The 10,322-nt window shown below is 36.6% G+C and overlaps 1 protein-coding gene across 1 annotated transcript; it reads left to right on the plus strand.

Annotated features, from left to right (window-relative positions):
- The first annotated feature begins 279 nt into the window (after positions 1 to 279).
- LOC102603228 (autophagy-related protein 18f) lies at positions 280 to 8,406 on the plus strand. The gene is made up of 8 exons (XM_006360034.2): positions 280 to 1,020; positions 4,512 to 4,976; positions 5,054 to 5,482; positions 5,684 to 5,920; positions 6,013 to 6,831; positions 6,930 to 7,096; positions 7,643 to 7,969; positions 8,159 to 8,406. The coding sequence occupies exons 1-7, from the start codon at positions 784 to 786 to the stop codon at positions 7,965 to 7,967; spliced, it is 2,679 nt and encodes an 892-aa protein (XP_006360096.1). The 5' UTR covers positions 280 to 783; the 3' UTR covers positions 7,968 to 7,969; positions 8,159 to 8,406.
- Positions 8,407 to 10,322: the final 1,916 nt, after the last annotated feature.

A 10,322-nucleotide genomic window follows, 5' to 3' on the forward strand; every position in this document is an offset into this window, starting at 1 on the left:
CGGGCGGTGAAAAGACCGACGGACGAAACGTGAAGGGAGGTTCCTTCTGTTGAACAACAAATAAAAAAGGAAAGATAATTAAAATAAATAAATAGTAGCATTTATTAGTAAATAAAATAAAAGATATATAAATCTGTATATATATAATTTTAGAGAGAGAAAGAGAGACGTAAAGGCTTTATAATTTCTTCAATCATCTTTGTTCATTATCCGATCCTTCAAAAATCATTTCTTCATTCTCCAGAAAAAATTACTATTATTATTAGCTTAATTTGTTTTTAATTTTTTAAAAATTTAATTTGGGAATCTATTTCTCTTTCTGTTGAAGTATTGAAAACCCTTTACGATTCAATTTTTTCAGAATCATTTGATCTAGATTTGTACATATTCTTTGTGAATTCTTTATACCCTTTGTAAAAAATAAACAAAAATAAAGTTTATTTGATTGATGAATTTGATGTACAGTAGATAAAGATTGCAACAAAAGAGGTTTTTGATAAATTTGTTGTGTTTTGAAGTTAAAGTTTGGATTTTTACTTGTGGGGTTTGGTAGTTGTGTTGATAGTGGAAGTTTTGGAAGAAAACAGATTTGGGGTTCAATTACTGTTTTGCTATTCTGTTGTGATTTGGAAGGAGAAGAAGCGGTGTGTTTTATGCAGCTTTGGGTTTTGGATTTTTGCGATGTTGGAAGCAAAAGGTATGGACAGGTGTGAGATGTAACGTTTTCTTATACCTAGGGGTTATCAAGAACGGTGATATATAGGTGTGAAGAAAGCTAAGGTTATGATCAGAAGAGTAGAGAATAGGAGTTTTAAGAATCAGAAAATGAGGAATGATGAGCAAAAACCACCTCTTGAAGGTGGGAATGTTGCGTTAGGAAGGAGCAAAAATGGTGTTTTTCCGGCTTCGTTTCGAGCTTTATCTAAGATTGTGTCATCTGGTGCTTCGACTGTTGCTTCCACAGTTAAATCAGCTGCTTCGGCTATTGCGGAGAGGGATAACCAGTCGAGCCATGATCAGGTGCTGCTTTGATGTTCTTTTTGCCTTTATGTAGTTTGTTGGTGTTAGATATCAGGGTTTATAGCTTTTTTTGTAGAGAAAGATTGAAGCTTTATACTTGTTAAGATGGGTTTGCTACTTGTATATTTATAGTTGAATGTCATGAATAGAAATGCAGTTGGTTTATGCAGTTTTGAGTTCAAATCCTTAATGCTGTGAATGTTATGCTAGTTTTACCCTAGGCAAGTAACTGGTCAGAATAACTAGATCCAGTATATACCTGTTGTGGTGTCTTCCTACTCTTTTTAAGTTAGTTTTCTTTTCACAAAATTTAGCTCTAAGTTGAACAACAATCTCTACGAAGTAGGGGTAAGGTCAGCGTATACTCTACCCTCCCCAGATCCCGGATTACATAGGGTATGTTGTTGTTAGCTCCAAGTAGAACTTATGTGGGTTAAGTTTCTTGGGTTGCATATCATGTGCATTTTTTCTTTTTGCCACAACAAAGGGAATATAATTAGAAATGTATCATGATTATATCCTTATATGGATCAGTAGGGGAATGAGATCTGAAAGTCCATAGTCACTGATCTGCTATGTATTTTGTTTGGTTTTTCATGACTCAGTCTTTCTCGTATGACCAATACAATTTTTTGTTTTTATTGATAACCGTGGTGTCCAGGCCAGCTTGCTTGCACCTTGATTAATTCCACGGGTAATTGTCACCTCCCACCATCAACAAGTACTAGGTAACTCTGTCCACCTAGGTTAGGAGCCTAGGACAAATGAGAAGAAATCACCTAGTTATTTTTTGTTTTCTTAAATCTATGTTGGCTTCGAACCTAAGACCTCCTGATTCTCAACCCACTTCATTGACCACTAGGCCACAACCTTGAGTGCAAATATAATTAGCACTGCATCATGATTATATCATTATATGGATCAGCAGGGGAAATGAGATCAACTTGAATGCTGTATATGGTGTATATATGCATATTTGGTGGCCCATTTCCTTAGTAGAAAAGAAAAGATATGCATATCCTATTTGGTCTATGTGTAGCATTAGGGTCTTTGTGGGAGGCCTGTTTGAGCATGCATGCTTATTGAACTAGAAATACAATTTTCTGGATGCATTTGTGATCAGGGAATATGAGTAATTTCAAAATGACCTTTTCTTCAATTTAGTATCATAGGTCCATAGGAGTTGGTTGTTGGGACACACAAATAAGTTTGTCTGGTTCTTCTTATCTCGTTTTGAAAAGCATGTTAATGCTTCTTGTAGTGTTTCCGGCTTTCAAGCTATGTGACGACATATAATCTTTTTATTTAATGTTGTGTTTGGCTCTTTCGTACAGCTTGTTAAGGTTGCTAACTTTTTACTTTATTTGTGGAATTCTAACTTCGGTTTTGTCGTGTTTGTCTAAGATCCTGCCTGTGTTTTGTCTGGTTGTTGTTCCTGAATGAATGATCCTTATTCATAATTGGACCTTTTTCTTTTTCTTTTTTTTTCGTTGTTGTCGTATATCCAGATTCCTCGAATCATATTGTTTTTTTTTCGTCGTTGTCATATCCAGATTCCTCGAATCATATTGTTTTTTTTCGTCGTTGTCGTATATCCAGATTCATCGAATCATATTTTCTTTTCGTTGTTGTCGTTTATCCAGATTCCTCAAATCATATTTTCTTTTCGTCGTTGTCGTATATCCAGATTGCTCGAATCATATTGTTTTTTCGTTGTTGTCGTATATCCAGATTCCTCGAATTATACCATATGTGACATACTTCTGTTGCAGTTAGGAATTTAAAATGCATTTTCTTCACTGTCTTTTTCCTGATCAAAAAAAGGAATTTAAAATGCATATAACATGTCGCTTGAGCTTTATTACTACAAATACAAGTACTAATCATATAAATGAGGATGGGAGTCTGAAGATGGATGGCACAAAATCATGTTGCCATGTCCTTGTAATTTGGGTGGGTTTGAGTGTGGGGGTTGCATGAGGGGTCAAATAAAGGTAGTCAAAGTTTGACCGAACTTAAAGTAGTTTTTGGGCACCAGGAGGGTGAAAAAGAAGCGCGAAAGAGACATGGTATTAATGAAAGGAAGTGTGAGCTTTTGAGATCTATGACCTTAATGATATGAGATCTTCACAGAATTTAAGATGTTAACGTGCTTTTATGAAAAGATTTAACGAAAAAAATGCAAAGATTTAACCAATTCCCCTCACCCCATGCACAAAAAAGGTAAGTTTTTGCTATCTGGAGCAACCAGAAGTTTGAATTGATGTAGGTTTAATGCTTTATTTCATTGACAAGTAATGTAGGTTTAGTTTCCGAAGAGGATAAAGCAAGTTGCCTGTGATCATATAATTTGCTTTTTAAGTAACATGTGACTATGTAATCAAATGCATTACAACCTAGGGAACTTGTGTTTTGGTGCTTGTAGCTTGTGAATTTCCATCCAGACAAATGTTTACCTTCCCACCACTCAATTCAAATTACAAAGATTCTTCTGTGCGTAGAACAAAAAGAAAAATAGAAAGAGGTATTTGTAGGCAATAATATAAATTGTATAAAGGTTCTTTGATGCAGATGCCAAACTTTAGAAACCAGTTGCAGGGTTGGAAATTGAGTATTTGATGGTGCTGTTGGAAAAGCTTTTGGGTCTGATTTCCGATGGGAAGGTAGAGTGTTATGTGCCAGTTGTCCCTCATCTGATAAAAATAGAAATGTTAATGGATTTATAGGCTAAATGGGCTCTCCCACCAATCAGGCTAGTCTTTTGGGTTGGGCTCTTCTGTTTTTGGTATCAGAGCCGATCGATCCATGAATGTGGTCACGGCTCGGAGTGGTGGTCTGGACCCAAGAGGGGTGCCAGCGGTGATCACTGGGTTGGACAAAATGAGTTTATAGGCTAATGAGATCTCCCACCTATAGGACTAGTCTTTTGGGTTGGACTCTCCTATTTGGTCTATAACATAGAGCCATGATGCTCCGGAAAGGACCAGTAGTGGCTTTTACAATGTTGAATCTTTTATGGAACTTCGGTAGATAGCAGCAAGAGTAACTTTAGCTCAAGGAAGTTTAATTAAAATCAGGGGCCCCTTGGGGATATCCTAGCTGGTGATAACCTTGGAGAATATTATTGCTGTTGTATCAAGTGTAGATTAACTTGATGCCTTGATAAGATGAGGAGTTAACAATAATTGTGATTCTCTTTTTCCGCAATTTTAACTGTGGTGTCTGGTTTCAAAGATATGGCTAAGATGCCATGAGAGTTCTAGAGCAATTGTTGTAAGGAGCCTAATGCATAATACCCATCTAATGTATGAAATAGGTTGTTGGATATCAAAATTTTAGATCCATAGAAATTTATGGGTTATTTAAAATATTTATATTGCTAGTGCTTAGAGATGATGTTCATTGCATTGCTATGTGACTGAGGTCAACACTTTGATGCTCTTTCAAAGGGAAAGGTAGCGTATCTCATATTCCTCTTCTGCAACACACAGGTTCTCTGGGCTGGGTTTGACAAGTTGGAATGTGAGAGAGGCACAACTAGACAAATTTTGCTCCTGGGGTGTCGTTATGGCTTCCAGGTTTGGGATGTTGAAGATGGTGATAATGTGTACAACTTGGTTTCCCGGCATGACGGCCCTGTTTCTTTCATTCAAGTGTTACCAAAACTAATAGCATCAAAGAATTGTGATGACAAATTTTCTGTTAATCGCCCAATGTTGATACTTTGTGCCGATGTATCTTTTTCTGGTGGTAGTAGCAGTGGGGAGAGCACAGAAACTCCTTGTAATGGAACGTTCCAACATTATCATAACCAAGCAAGAACCACGTTTGTGCCAACTGTTGTTTGGTTTTATTCCATGAGATCTCACTCTTACGTGCATCAATTGAGGTTCAGAACAGTTGTTCACTTGGTGAGGTGCAGCTCACGGGTGATTGCAATCTTACAAGCAGCTCAGGTATGTGACATGATATTACAAAGTTGTACTCAGGTTTATCTGGATAGATATAAGAGTTAAGTTGCTTTTATTTACAGATACACTGTTTTGATGCTGCAACTCTAGAGAGGGAATATACTATTGTCACTAATCCTGTTGTCACGGGGCTTCCTGCGTCTGGAAACATAGGTGTGGGACCTCTTGCAGTAGGTCCCAGGTGGATAGCCTATAGTGGAAGTCCAGTTTCAGTTTCGAATTCTGGTCGAGTTAATCCACAGCACCTTACTCCTTCTTCTAGTTTCCCAAGTCCAGCGCCAAATGGGAGCCTTGTCGCTCATTATGCAAAGGAATCAAGCAGGCAAATTGCTGCTGGTATTGTGACTTTAGGGGACATGGGGTACAAGAAGCTGTCGAGGTACTATTCTGAGTTGCGACCAGATGGTAATTGTTCTCAGCCTGGGAATGTTTGTGTAAAGTTATCAGGAGCTCCTAACGGTCATTTTCAAGACGTAGACAGTGTTGGAATGGTATGAGTTACTCTCATCAACTTTCTTTCAAAGATGTTGGTTTAAATACTCGTGGCCATTTTAAGGCTCTCATGCTGTGTCTACTGTTCTGTGGACATTTATGTATGCCCATAATTTTCCCTTTGTATTTTATTAAATATAGTGCTGGCTTTGACCAGCATTGGACTCTAATCTAACTTGTCTGATCTTTTGCATCTGTAGGTCATAGTCAGGGACATTGTCAGCAAAACTCTTATTGCTCAGTTTAGGGCACATAAAAGTCCTATTGCAGCTTTGTGCTTTGATCCTAGCACTACTCTTCTGGTGACTGCTTCAGTTCAAGGTCATAACATCAATGTATTTCGGATAATGCCTGGACTATCTGAAAGTATTTGTGCTACTGATCCTGGATCTTCTTATGTCCATCTGTATAGGCTGCAGCGTGGTCTGACTAACGCGGTAAGTATGCCTATGTTGCTTTCCCTTCTTTCTTGAGTTTGTTGCTTTTTGAGGATTGAAGTCAACTATAATTTCCTTTTTAAACATCTCAGGTCATACAAGACATAAGTTTTAGTAATGATAGCCGGTGGATTATGATAAGTTCTTCCAGAGGAACTAGCCATCTTTTTGCGTTATCTCCTTCAGGTGGATCAGTTGATTTTCACACATCTGATGCACGTCGTAGTGCTTGCGCTAATAGCTCTGGGGTGATGGCAAAGCCTGCAGTTCAGAGGGCTGTAAATTCTCAACAAAGCATTGGTGGATCTGGTTCACCTGTGACACTTTCTGCTGTTGGCCGAATAAGGAGTGGAGGTAATGGTTGGAAAAATACTCTAAGTGGTGCTGCTGCTGCTGCAACTGGAAACGTGAGCTCTCTATCTGGGTCCATTGCTTCAGCTTTTCAGTACTACAACAAAAACCATAACCAATATACAGATCCAGCCTTTCTAAAATCAAATTATCACCTGCTGGTTTTTTCTTCCCCTGGCTGCGTGATACAATATTCTTTACGTATGTGTTCTGGCCTAGATTCTCTTACAACCACCAGTCCTGTGGTGGCTACAACATATGAGTCAGGTGTTGAAGTTGATACAAGATTAGTCGTAGATGCAATACAGAAGTGGAATATTTGCCAGAAACAGAATCGCAAAGAGCGAGGTGGTAATATTGATATATATGGTGAATTTGGAGACTCTGATAACAGTAAAATATTTCCTGAACGAATGAAGGTAGAAAATGGTCTCTATTCCAAGATTAGCAATACTACCACAGAAGGAAAGAGAAGTTCTGATGAAAGACATCATATGTATATATCCGAAGTGGAGCTTGAAATGCATAAACGTCAGATTTCATTGTGGGAAAAACCAGAGGTACTTAAGTATTTGTATGGTATCACAATCTTTCAGTAAATCTCATGCTGCCTTTGCGTAATGGTTGATATCTACTTTGTGGTTTTGTTGTTCTGCAGATCTATTTTCAATCATTTGTTGCAGATGAGGTTAAGATAGGCGATGTTTATGCTTTTGGAGGAGAGATTGAGATAGAAGAATTTCCAATGCATTTAGTCGAGGCAAGATCAAAAGATTTAGTTCCAGTTTTTGATTTCATTCAAGCTTCCAAGACCCAACAAGGGAGGTAATCAATCTTCTTCTTTTTTTTGTGAATGAGTCGCCCTTGTTATAGAAAGTTGCCCAACAGTTTGGGTTTGTTTGCCACAACAACATACCCAGGGCCTGGGGAGGGTAGAGTGTATGCAGACCTTACCCTTACCTTGTAGAGATAAAGAGGATGCTCTCGATAGACCCTCGGCTCTCAAAGTAGTTTGTAAAAAGGAATACGAAAATGTAAGCAGTAACAATAACAAAAGAAAGTGCTAGGGGAACATAATGCAAATTGAAGCAATGAAAACAACAGTAAGTTAATACTAAAATTGAAGAATACGATAGCAGGAGAGTAATAATAGCAAATACTGATCAGGGGACTTGAAGTTTGGGTCTGCTTGATGGTCTTTAAATTGTTTTGGAACATGCATAAGCTGATTTTATGCCTTCTGGCAGGGCAATGACTGTTTTGTTGGTTAGCCGTTAGTTGCTTACTGCTTCATTTTGTGTAATGTTTTGCCTATACTTGTTGGAAATCGGAATATGGTTACTGTTTCTGAAGTTAGATGTTTGTTATTAGGGTATCTGTTAACAGTGACAATAGCCAACAGTCACTTCCTAGGCTGGAGGTCTCCGAGAGCTGCAATCTTATGGCTAATGGTGTTAATGAATTGCATCATTCCATGAATGGTCCCAGGAGCGAAGTTCACTGCGGCCGAGAAGTAAATGGGTTGGATGGTCTTCCAATGACAAGTCAAACTGCTAATGGCTTTGTAAATAGTAGTGAGAGCCCTAAAGCGGATGCCGAGCTAGATTTTGTAAATAACATGAAGTTTGTAAATAATAACCTAGATGGCACAGAAATGGAGGATCATTTCGACGATGAAGTTGACTGCGTTGATTGAAGGTAACCAATTTTGCTTTTTACTTGTTTTCATCAACTTCCTGCTTGCATTTTCAAGTTCTAGCACACTCTCATTTTCTTGTATTTAGAGAGAAAGAGAGTGCCAAAACCTGAGTTCAAATTACACATTGCTCGTCTCCCTTTTACATCTTCTTGCCAGTTGATTAATTCATTGTCTTCTTATTTTCTCAGGTGTTCATTATTCGTTTATTACGCGGAAGGTTTCTGTAACTGTTGATACTGTGGGGGTTGGAAAATGTAGAGAAGAAAGAGGTTTTAGGCTCCTTGATTGACCCAATGAACAAAATGTGGATGCTTTAACTTTGTATTGTAAATATTTAGATACTGAAACTTATCCAATAAATTAGCTGTAATATGTAAATAATTGCCTGGATCTTGCAACTTGTTGCTTTTGTTTTATTATACCCTCCTTCACCTCATCTTCAGTCCATTGTTTACTAAGTATATATATCTCGAGATGGATTTTAAGTTATATACACTGTTGGACAGGTTGTGTGCTGTATTGCGATTCTACCTCATCGCCAGCTGTGTAGTTTCGTCTTTTTGGTTTAGAATGAATGAGTATCTAAACTAGAAACTTTTTCCGTTGAAGAAAGATAGAGCTCAGACTTTCTAAATGAGATTGAGTTTCGTGAATATGTAGTGTTTGTTTCATCACTTACAGTTAAAGAGCCTGAAATACTACTATTATCAAGTGCTTGATGTTTTTAAAAACAAGATTTATTATTTTGATCATAAAATCACTTATCATTGAATCTAGAGCATTGAAAATTTACTATTTTGTACTTTCTACACACTTATTTTTTTTCATATTCTTTACTTGAGTCGGAGGTCTATTGGGAACACTCACATTACTTTTGCAAGATAGGGGTAAGATTGAGTACACTACCCTCTCCAAACCTTACATGTGAGATTACGTTGAATTTGTTGCTACAGGCCAATTCACAAAAAAAGTTATCTTAAATTAAAGGTCCAGACCAAATGATTGATGAATTGACTAAACCTCCAAAAAAAGAAAATGGATTGATAATTCCTTTTGGTTTTATAATAATATTTCAATTTTGATCAAAGTCGTTAAAATACATTAACTAATAAAAAAAAAGAGTTCTTTTTCTTTTAAAACTATTAAAAATTAGCTAAACATGTCTGAAAGAACTAAGGTCGATATAGTTTATTAATTCTTTGGTGAAACTGTTTTTTGTCATAGGAGACTGATTTGAAAAGAATTGAACTAAATAATAAATCTCAAGTTGATTCACCTTTTAGTATAATTTTATTAATCCCTTAAATGAATACATTGTTCATACAACTTTCCAAACATTTCCGGAGTGTGACGTAGACATGTCTAATTCGTGACCTAGAGGTCATACGGGTATAATTTTATTGTTATTTTAAGTACAATCGAATTAATTAACTAACCAAATAATATTATTAAAATAGTCTAATGTTTTCCAAATTAAGTTTAGCTCCAACAAACCAACTACTACTAAAGGCTGTCCCTACCAGTATTTAGAATTTAGAGTAACAATAAGAAAAACAAAAAGAAGAAAGACAGTGTGTCATTTTCCAATTTAGAAACTCTGTTCAAATCAAATGTGCCTAAACTCACACATTGTGAAAAATAAGCTTCTATTCTTTAACAACTTACATGTGGAGGCAAAGTGAAGCAACACCAAACTCTTCTCTTCTTTTATTCAAATATATAAAATAATAATATATCTTCATTTACTATAACTTTTTTCCTACTTACAGTCTAGTAATATCGTAAATGGTTACTCAACTTTCATTTTATTGTACTGATAAAGTTACATATCACGATAGTTATCAAATTATGTTTTGTAACCGGAAAGTCACTCAATTTTGTTTGAGTAATACAATGTCATTAGGAAGAGATAAAAGATGCATTTTATAAGGTACTTAGACAAAGTTGGATGACTTATTATGATTCTTAGGTAATGTTGAATAAAATAGTTTCGTGACTTTTGTGATACTTGAGTAATTTGGTATGACAAAAAGTTAAGTGAACATCTACGAAATCAACTCTTGGAAAGATCTCTTCATACAAGGGATACGAGTTAAATTCTTGCTAATGGTCTCATCGAAAGGAGTAGTAGGTGCTTGTAGCTCGCTCGTAAGTTTACTATTAGTAAAAGGTAGTGTTATGTCTCTTTCCTTCAAACAACTAAAATTCTTGAGTTTTCTTCACTAAGAAAAATCAATATAAACTTTGGTAAAAAAAAGAAAGGCTGCAAGACTGTTATGTAACCTTCATGCTAAGCAAGGTTAGGTGATTGAAAACAACACTGCCCCCCCCCCCCCCCCCCCCCCCCCCCTC

Source organism: Solanum tuberosum, unplaced genomic scaffold (genome assembly GCF_000226075.1).
Source record: "Solanum tuberosum cultivar DM 1-3 516 R44 unplaced genomic scaffold, SolTub_3.0 scf00302, whole genome shotgun sequence".
Classification (NCBI taxonomy): Eukaryota; Viridiplantae; Streptophyta; class Magnoliopsida; order Solanales; family Solanaceae; genus Solanum; species Solanum tuberosum.